General features: G+C 34.0%; 1 protein-coding gene across 1 annotated transcript; it reads left to right on the top strand.

The window, feature by feature from the left end:
* Window positions 1–4097: 4097 nt before the first annotated feature.
* On the top strand, window positions 4098–10847 carry LOC106476793 (probable tubulin polyglutamylase TTLL1; the record flags this gene model as incomplete). Its single annotated transcript, XM_013937419.2, has 4 exons — window positions 4098–4277; window positions 9524–9628; window positions 9885–9954; window positions 10709–10847. Coding segments are annotated over 4 exons (494 nt in total), but the record flags the coding sequence as incomplete, so codon positions are not given.
* Window positions 10848–11264: the final 417 nt, after the last annotated feature.

Genomic DNA, 11264 nt, shown 5'->3' on the forward strand with positions numbered 1-11264 from the left:
TGTTTCTTTCTCGTTCTTCTTGTTTCTTTTCTTTTTCCTCCAACAACTGCTCTAATCTTTCTTCTTGTTTCTTTCTCGTTCTTCTTGTTTCTTTTCTTTTTCCTCCAACAACTGCTCTAATCTTTCTTCTTGTTTCTTTTCTCGTTCTTCTTGTTTCTTTTCTTTTTCTTCCAACAACTGTTGTAATCTCTCTTCTTGTTTCTTTTCTCGTTCTTCATGTTTATTTTCTCGTTCTTCTTGTTTCTTTTCTCGTTCTTCTTGTTTATTTTCTCGTTCTTCTTGTTTCTTTTGCTGTTCTTGTATTGGTGCCATCAAGTCTGCTAAGCTGTAGTTTGATTTTTCGCTTCTGGTTTCCATTATTTATTTGTGTCCCACTCTCTGACACCAATTTGTTACGTCTCCGTTCGTTGGTTAATTTTCCGTAAAATTCGTTCCGACGAAACTTTAGCGACACAAGTCCTTTCTTAAATAAAACTGGTTTATTCTTTCCAAGTACAACTTTACGATACAATTAATTTCAACAGTTGCTCTATAACAAATGCTATAACTCACAACAAACGTCTCACGTGGCCAACAATATTCTGTCTGCATACATTCAATTACTCATTACCTTCTCCCGTCACGTTGTGACCGTCTTATATATACAAGATTAACACATATCTAGTAAACGCTAGAGCATTCATGAAGGAACAGGATATTTCTAGAAGGAGGTGGCATGATACTAGTCACGTGACCTCGTTGACACAACAATAATTTAGTTTTGCTTCTTGTGAAAAAAATCAGATAAGTAATCTACTTTCAAATGTTACACAGTAGGTACTAAATACTAAACAAATGAGTTTATTTTAATGCAATATATTCTTTAATATCTTTCTTTAGTAAAAAGTATTTATGGATTAGAGCTATTGATTTTTATTCTTTTTAAGATTATTCATTTTGATAATAAAGTTAGAAACAAACAACCTTTATTTTAACAGACGTTCTGTCTTTGCGGCTTTTTTGGGACTTGTACATAAAACTGTTTGATATTAGAACATTCATTACATTATAAAACTTCTTGTAAGATTATTGGTTTATAAGGAGTGGAGGAGCCATGAGTGCAATATGGAAAAAATATTCTGGTTACACTGTTAATGTATTGCTATGAATATATAAAGTGATATCATACGATATCATACTTCTACTCTTTACTAGCACTGCCCTCTATTGGTGCACATTTTCAACACACTTCACTAGCCTTACACCTCCCGCTTCTGTATACAAATGATCATGCAACAGCTCTCCACCAATAGGAGTGTGACATCATGCCTATCGTAACCAGTGCTCCCTTCATATCTGTACTTGTTAATCATTTCTCGATTGGCAGTGGCACTGTACAGATGTGCTGGCTTTTGCTTGTTGGTTTGTCTACATTTTCCGTTATACTTCTGACTTAGTTTTTCTTTACTATTTATTGAAATTTTTGTGTTTTGGTATTTTGAAAGGTTGCTTTTTTTTAAGATTTTTTTGCTAGTATATTATGGATACTACTGTGTGGCAAGTAGTGCTTGACCAGGTATAAGTTTTTTTAAATCCACACTGTCCATCCTGTGACTATACTCGATGTCAATTACATTGTAGCTTTTCCTACCATGGATCTGATTTACAATTCCAGATGACGCTAGGTGTTGGTGGTGTGTCTCCATTCTATTGTAATCTATGACTAAACATTTACATTGCAGGTTTGGGTTATGCATGGCGTAGAGATGGGGTATTCCATAGGATTGCTAGTAGTTCTTTCTAGTGGTTTTTTGCTTCATAAATGTGTTCATCCCAGACCGTACACTCATAGAACATGAGTAAAGCAGACAGAGATTACTGCCCATTTCTGCTGCTCAGTGGCATTGAATCTCTTCCTGCTGTACAATTCCAAATGCTGCCTGGTTTTGTTTGATTCACTCTGTCAATCTGTTAGCTCTGCTTTTCAAAATAGGTATCACGGTCACCCATTGCACTGTCTCTAGTGATGCAGTCCACCATGTTTTTCCTGTCTTTCCTCTAGTTTAGTATGGGAGTCCTTACCACTTACCGGTTCTTAGCCGCTGGGGCAGTGGATAATGGAGGACTACCCTCTTGAGTGATGAATCATACCACTGAGTAGTCGGGCGGTGGCATTCTACAGGCGTCGCTGGTGTATAGCACTTCCTACTGTGAACCTGATCTACAATTTCAGATGCTGCCAGGTTTTGGTTGTAGCACTACACCAAATTCCAGTCTATATATCTGACCGATTGTTTTTTCCTACCATAGCATTCCTCCTTCCTGCCATCCTGTGGATGTACATTCCTGGTGGGTCTGGTTTTGGTTAAAGATGGCCTGGTCGTGATTAGTGTAGATGGCATGATGCCCTTCCTACCACAGACCTGATGTACAATTCCAGGTGGCATCATAATTTGGTTGAAGCACTTCATCATATCACAAATATATATAATTGCAGTTTGCCTCTCAGGCTGAGACATTCCTCATACCTACCGACATTCAGATGTACGTTCCTGGTGGGTTCATTGTTGGTTGGAGATGGTCCAACTCAGTAAATCCTCTTGTGTGTGTGTTAGCCAATATCCCTTCTCCTACCGTGGACTGAATGACAAATGCCACTGCCACCAGGTTTTAGACTGGAGATTCACCCCAGGTTTGCAGTTCCTCATCCTACCATCTGCAGGATATTGGTTGTAGTTGGACACAGCACATGTTTCCCTGCTTGTGTATGGCTGGATATCCTCCTTTTACTGCAGACTGGAAGTACTATATCCATTGCCGTCAAGTTTTCGACCAGAGATGTCATCCCGCCAGGGCTTTTCACCTTCCTTCTGTCAGCTGGATGTCAGTTACTGTCAAATCTGGTGTTGGTTGTGTTGGAAATGCATTCAAGTGGATTTTGGTATGGAAGCTTGTGTTCCCTACCATTTTGAGGTGAAAAAGTAGGTGTTCCTCAACCTACCGCAGATCTGATGTACCATTCCAGATACTATTTGGTGTTGGATGAGATCGAACTACCACTACAGTCTATTGTGCCTTAGCCACTTGACACTCTGGAGTCCCAGTTGTTGGTCATACGTATTCTGGGATTCCTTCATGTTTTTTCAGCCTTTTATGTATGTTCATGACACTGTCATAAAAGAATGATGAATATACGTGAATCAGATGTGATGCAGTCTTCTGCTGAGGTGTGATGTTTTCTCTTTTGGTTCCACACCTCCTGGTCTCTCTTTGGATGTTTCCTAAAGGGGGATTTTTTTTGTTTATTTTAGTTGGCCCATATCAGTTCAATGTGGGATTCTAGCTATATTGGAAGATAGCATTTTTCCTAAACTGAAAATGTATTTCTGATAGATACTTACCTCTTCTCACATTTCCCACCCAGCCTCCCCACTTCCAATGATATATGGTGTAGGTCTTCTGACCAATCTCAAAGTGCAGATGTGAAGAAGGTGCTAGTTATGATAGAAGTGGTGTTGCTCTCTTATTGGTGGAGAGCTGCTGCAAGATCACCTGCATGTAGAAGCGGAAGTTAGAAGGCTAGTGGCACACATTGAAAATGTGCATCAATAGAGGGCAGTGCTAGTTGAGAAAACCTATTTTGTGAGAGGCGGTAAGTATCTATCGGAAATACATTTTCAGTGTAGGAAAATTCTAACTTCTGTTATTCAAAATCACTAATGAGAAAATTAATTTATTATAACTCGTGCTCAGACATCTTTATAAATATGTATTTTTTTATCTTCAACTAAGCATGTATATGTTTATAATGATTTTAAAGGAGGGAAAATGGTATTCTTGGTATTTGTTTCAGATATAATGATAGCAAAAGTAGCTTTATTTCTTCATTTGCTGTAGTTGTGATAATAGTAATGTTTCAATTACAATTTTATTGCATCTCCTTTAGAATGGGAGAAACCTTTACCTGATTTATGTATACTCTCAACAAGTTATCAGTGTCATGTTTGGTCCATATTATGACTAAAGATTTTTTATTATTTTAATATCACATATTGATAATTTTCTATTTGAGCTTGTACGTAGAAATATTTTTCAGTGAGGCATAACAAAATATGAAGCTTCACTTTATATATGTCTCACTGTTTTTGTTTTTAGAGTGGTTAATCATTTTCCAAACCATTATGAACTCACAAGAAAAGATTTATTAGTGAAGAATATAAAACGATACCGTAAAGACCTTGAAAAGGAAGGAAACCCTATAGCAGAGAAAGATGAAAATGGAAAATATGCCCACCTTGGTAAGTACACAAGATGATGAATAGAAACATTCTGTGGAGCTGTATGTTTTATATATGTATTGTATTTCATGTTTTTGAGGAAATCAACTACTCATACTTTATTTTATTCAAGTACACATTAGTGAAACCCTTATTATACACACGTTGTACAGGATGGTACCGTGTGTTTGTTTTACCCTTAAGTTGATATGTACATTTTTTTGAAATTTCAGTATTTTCAGTGACTTCCATTTGAAAGTAGAAAATTGCTCAAATAAACAATCTATTTATAATTGTGCCCTGGACCTGGTTCACTAATTGGTCATTATCTGTGTTTTCTTGGAAGAAAGATAACTTGTGATTTTTCCCAGAATAGAAGGCTGTCTTCTCTGTTGGGGAACTGGGTTGTGGCTTAGGGCTGCCCCATCTTTGAAATGGAATTGCAGTGGACAAAAGGTCATGTTCACAAAGAGTATTCCATGAGCAACCTGGCTTTGTTGGTGATATTGCACTTTGTACTTAAAGCCAGGCTTTCTTCTGTAACAGCAACTTTTGGCAAGACTTTTACCTTAACTGTTATCTTCGCTTAAGTGAATTTGTTAGACTAGATTTTCTTGTTTAGCTTAATATTGACTTGTTTTGCAATAATTTTTTTATTGTAAGTTTATTTTGACTTTCTTATTATTTAATGTATAGGAGGGCTCACACTTCATTGAAAACAAATCTATTAAAGGCTTCTTTTACAAGTTCGACAAAATCACCATAAACACTTGCTCTTGTTTTATTTTGTTGTATAGTGTTTGTACTGTTATTAATTTTATACATTAAAGATTGTGGTTTTTGCATTCTTGTGTTTTGACAGAGTCTTTGTAAACAGACTGAGTTTTCAGAGTAAAGAACTTACACTCTGTAATACTTAATGTTCATTGGTCCTTCTTTTTAGCAGACTTTTTATACTGTTCCCCAGGAAATCCGTGAATCATAATATACCATGCACATTTAAAAAATAACAAACTTTGTACTGTTAAAAAACTTTGTGAAAAGTTTTCATTAAAGTTTATGATAGTAAATGTAGATGATTGAACCAAGTCTTCATGTAAGGCCATTTTAAACAGAAATCAGTACATATTCTATCAATCTTATGTTTTTTTTATAGGTAGGTCAATATATTTGTGACAATTATTTGTAGAGTCAGTTTGAGGATACATTTATCAAAAATGAAGTGAATGAAAATAATCGTGATAATGCAAATATTGTAAAACATTAAACATTAGAACTGAGGCATAATCTGGAGGTAGCAAAGGCAACCAAAGTGAATAAAGCCTGTTTTTATAGAATTGTGGTAGAGGATGGTACCATGTGTTTTCTGTTCCCTTAGTTAATGTGTACATTTTTTGAAGTTTCTGTACTTTCAGTTCAATTTGGACATGAAAAGTAGTTCCAATAAACACATCTTAACTTTGCTTTTCTTGCTAGCTCTTTAGCTCTGTCTGGGAACTCTTTGCTAATTGGCAATTAACTGAGTCTCTTGCAGGGAAGATAGCTCATCCAGGAATATAAAGCTTTTTTTTTTCTTTAAACAAGTTGAGTAATGAATGGCTCAGGGTCTTGCTCTGCCCCAGCAGTTGATCATAATTGGGGCAGAGATCACATGCAGAGTAGTGTTTCATGCACAAACCTGGCTTAAGTTGTTATTGTATGTTTTCTATTAAATTTAAGGTTCTCCTTTGTTTACCAACTTTTTTCAGAGATTTTGCTGAACTTTTAAACTGTAACTCTAGCTTTATTTTCGATCTTGTGTGTTTAATGTAACTGAACTGAGATTTTGGTAAGATTTTTCACTTAATGTTTTTTACAGCTTTTTTTTGAGATTTTACTTTGATTATAAATTTAACTTTATGTTAGAGTTTACAAAATTATTTTATTTACGTTACAGTGTTTTATTCTAACTTTATGTTTAACTTAAATATTATGTGGTTCTAGTTTACTAAAGATGGGGCACACACTGGACTGGTGAGAGAGAGCTCATCAGTATTTTCACTTCCTTTCTCTTTTGCCAGTCCAACACAGTCACAACAGAGGCCCTTGTTTTACTGTTTATAATTGTATTTTTGTCTTTATGCACCTCTCCTAATTCTGTTCTTTTTCCTGAGGAACTTGGTTGGAGCTTAGGGGGATAAACAGATAGGTACTCTATAATGTTTTTTTCTTTTGATCCTCCTGTTAGTTGGCCCTAACTGATTACTTGAGGGAAATATTTGAGTTGGAAAAATGTTACAAAAATTTACTGTGGTAAGAAAAGATAATCAGGAAGCCTCTTTGAGTCATAGGCACTGCTTTTAAGAGAGTGGACAAACAACAAGAAATGCTGGTCTAAAATGTTACAGCTCATTCTAAACTTGATTTGAAAACCATCTACCCCCTTCTCAGCATGAAACCTTGCTCAACTTTCTTTTCGTTATTTCAATAACATTTTCATCAGGAAGTGAACATGACTTCATTGTTGCCCTAGAATGTGTTGGATTTTAAATTCAGGTTTATTATTTAATTTTTTATACCTTAGGGTAATATAAAAACTCAACCTCTTGCAAGTATAGAATCATGAATTCTTGTTATTGATGTTAATTTTCTTTATTCTGTCAACACATTTATTTTGTATATTTTTGACTCAAAGGGAACGCTTCTACAGTGTTTTTTGTTAATGAACCATATATCAAGGTATTGATCACAATTTTAATATATAGCTTGTTAGTAAGTAAGTAATTTATGTTTGTTGTAGTGAGCTAAACCCAAAGTGAAAATGTGGATTGACATAGACTGATAAGTGTAATCTGTGAAATAGGTGGAGTTAACTGGTCAGTAGCAAGCATTTTGAAGCTAGTTTAGATAGTCTTTGATAAATGTATTATCAGTTTAGAAAAGAAGTTTTCAAAAAGTGCAGGATATGGCAAAAGAAGAACTGGGTGATTGATCCAATTAGAAAAGAAATGTAAATGACACCTGGAATAGATATTTGTTCCAACTGTGTAGTTTCAAAAAAATGCATCCCTTCTGAGTATTGCACTAAAACTAAAAGATCATTCTGAAATGAGAAGCAAATGCAACTATTAAGAAAGCTACTGTTTAAATTAATAGGTATTGTAAAATATTTCTTAGCACAAAACTTTATTATGAAGGGAAAAAAATGTCTAAAATATGAAAAAAAACTTTCTAGTATTTTTATTTCCCCTAATGAAGAAAGATACTTTAACTGAGAATTCATTTGTTGAAAGTGGATAAGATCTTTCTTTAGGTATTGTTGTTGAAGAAAAGTTTAAGAATAAGTTTAAAGTAAAATTTTGGCCCTGATGGTTTTTATCCTGACATTTTGAAAAGCCTGATTAAGTAGGCGGTGAGGAGTTAACAGTATATTTCATAATTAAAATGTTTGATCACTAGAAGATTCTTGATTGTTGGAAGATTGCTTATGTGATCTTTACTTTGTAAAATGGAAAGGCTTGAAGAAATTCTGGGAAATTAAAACCAATTAGTTTGACTTCATGGTTACATTATATATTATGAAACTCGTTTAGGAAAACAAATATGGTTTATTTTACTTCTTAAGTAATTGAATGTAATGTACTTCACTATTGTTTGCATTAAAGTAGGTTTTAAACATGTATATCCCTTGTGCATAATGGCATTGGAAAACAAAGGAATATGGATCAACTAGGGGTGCTAGGACCATCCAGAATGTGACCTGCAATAATTCATACCTTTGCCATGGTAAACAAAGTGCAACATCTTATAACTGGTGAGAATCCTTGAACATAAAAATCAGTGACACAGTGACAAAAGTCATCCATGTGTTTCTAGGCAACAATATGCAACATAGTCAAGAAGGATCTCAGTCTGGAAAAGTATACTCAAGCTGCTTGCATGAAATATTCATTCAACCATCAGATACTTCAAGCAGCTGGAGAATGACAATGATATTCATATCATTCCATACGAATACATATGAGTCAAGTGGCTGGATGCAGCATCTATGTATTTCTGTGTGATTGGACTGTTTAATATTATTGTCCTCATACAGTAGATGGATTATGGAATGCAAGCAGGGAGAGTAATGTGCTTTAGATAGGACAGCCTTATATTGAAGCCATTTGCAATTGAAATTACATTGAAAGGCTGCTGTCAAGATGCACAGTTGTCACTAGAGCATGACTGGATATTGGTGACAATAACTCCAACAATGTAGTGAGGCTCCAAAATCGTGTAATATGATATTCATAACCTTTTTATTACATGAGAATGTGAGGAATGAGTTTTTTCCTCATTCTTCTCCTTTAGGAGTCTTTATTTCAGTAGATTCATTGTTTTTTTATCTTGTCCTGTGGTATATATGTATGCATGTTTGCCCTTTTCTGATGTCTACTTTGTTCATCATTAGGTGGGGTCTCATATTTCTTTATGCATGGAATACCTTTATAAACTAGAGTTGTTGCTTTGATGGATTTATTTACAGCATTTTAGTTTGTACTGAATAGTTTTATCTCATTTCTATAACCAAAACGTTGTCAGAGGAAACAGTCAATGTGGAGCAGTCATCTGTGATCTTGCAGTTTACTTTTGGGTCACCTAGTTTTTGCATGCATGGAACTTCGTGGTTTTATTACTTCCTTTTTCATGTTTGTATACATGAATAAATACATGATTTACTGATTAATGGCTATTTTGAGGTTAATTAAATACTCTGTCTGTGGTCATTTTGTGGCTTGATTTCTGCATAGTTATTTTTAGGCTAAATAAGTCATCTTTGGCTACTTTGAAGCTGAACCAAGTTTCATGTTCTTTTATAACTTCAAAGTGATAGATTTAACTACAACACATTTAAACAAGAAGTTCCTTATAAACAGCACGCATGATGCTACAAATGTAAGAATAACAACTTGGATTACTTGTTAATAACAAGATTTTGTGATAGTGATAATAAAGGAGTTATTTTTAAACTTAATTACTAGTAATATGTAGTTTTGACTTTACAGAAATATGATTCTTTAAAGAAAAGTTGTTATTTAAATGCTGTATTTTTTGGTACTATATGTTGTTTCGTGTGAAATGTCCATTAACATACATTTTTCTATACACTATAATATCTAAGGAAAACAAGACAACAAAACACTGAGGTATTCCTACCTTATTACATTATAACTTTTTCTTTTCTGTGACATCAGCACCATTTTTATTTGTACTACTGTTGTATTTGAACCTTCTTTTATTTTCAGATTTTCTACCAGTTACGTTTATATTGCCAGCAGATTACAACATGTTTGTTGAGGAATTCCGAAAGAATCCTTCAAGCACTTGGATCATGAAACCTTGTGGAAAATGTAAAATCACATAAATGTATCTTTTTATCTAAGCAAGATAAGTCATTATGGGTTAGTAGTTTTGTGAATGGTTTATGAATCTCAAAAACAAAAACTAGACACGCAACTGATGTTCAAAATAGAGCTTTAAAAGTTTTGGATGTTGTAAACATTTATCTGTTGTTATTGAATTCTGTTTGATTATGTGTAATAGCTAGTATATATATATATACGTTTGTATATATCTATGTTCATGTGTGTTTTTACATCTACTTAGCTCAAGGTGTGGGTATCTTCCTAATAAACAAGCTTTCCCAGCTGAAGAAGTGGTCTAGAGATGGACCAAGGTAATGGTATCAAAATAAGTATAAAAATATTTTGGCAATAAAGTTAGATTAAAGAAATGACCTCTACTCATTAGATATTTATAAAAAACTTTACTTTAGCCAATGTTTCACTCTTGCGGCTTCATCAAGGCTTAGTAATACAAGAACTGTTGTTTAACTACTAGCCCTTATGTAGCTGCAAGCACAGAAATCTTGGCTGAAATAACGTTTTTTGTTATTATTATTTGGAGAGTAAAGGTTGTTTTTTTCTCTAACTTTATTGCTAAAATGTCTAAATTTCTCCAGTACACACTACAGATTCTGAAAAACATACACTAATACTTTAAGGTGTATCCTTTTTTTTTTTCATATCGAGAAGGTGAAAATTTGAACAGTTCTATTAATTTTGGAATACAATACTGAATTTGTATTTGATTATAAAGAGTATAAATTTTAACAGTTTTTTTAGCAATTTAATGTTTTATTAAAGATAGTTTGAAACTACCTTTGTGTTTTAAAATTTGTCATGCTGAATTTTGAACAGGAAGTATCCTTTAATGGCACAGCTGTTATTTATGTGTATTTAAGTTTTTGCTGAACAACTCATCCATTTTTGAGCACCTCAGTGACCCTACATATGCAGATAAAACACCATGTAGTTCTTATAAATCATGTGGTAAAGAATCAAGGGCTAACTAGCTAGTTAATAAGTTCAGAACTTATTTTGATGTAGTCTTGTTAACCAGAGCTATCCTGGATACATATTTCTTTGTAGTTTCAACCCAGCAGCAGTGAAGGAATCTTACGTTATCTCACGATACATTGACAACCCTCTTCTTATTGGTGGAAGAAAGTTTGATATTAGGATCTACGTTCTTGTCATTTCCTTTCGTCCTCTAAAAGCATACTTGTAAGTATTCTGTAAAAGTTTCTAACGTTATTTTTTACTTTAGTATGTTTTTATTAACTTTCAATCGGAGCAAAACCTAAAATTTAACCTGGTAGTGACTATAGCTAATTAAATATACTTTCCTTACATTTTTACTTAAAAATATTAGAATACATTGCTTCATCAGTTGGGTACCCGTGCTGTCAACGATAATTTCGGCCGTAATCCCGCTAATACCTCACGAGGCTTGGCCAGAATAGTGTTACGTCTCCGTTTGTTAATTAACTTTCCGTAACTTCGTTCCGACGAAACTTTAGCGACACAAGTCCTTACTTAATAAAACTGGTTTATTCTTTCCGAATATAACTTTATGATACACTATAACAACGCTATAACAACGAACGTGCTCAATAATACTCTCTGACTGCAGATCAATTACTCA

The sequence above is a fragment of the Limulus polyphemus genome, unplaced genomic scaffold (genome assembly GCF_000517525.1).
Source record: "Limulus polyphemus unplaced genomic scaffold, Limulus_polyphemus-2.1.2 Scaffold11615, whole genome shotgun sequence".
Lineage (NCBI taxonomy): Eukaryota > Metazoa > Arthropoda > Merostomata > Xiphosura > Limulidae > Limulus > Limulus polyphemus.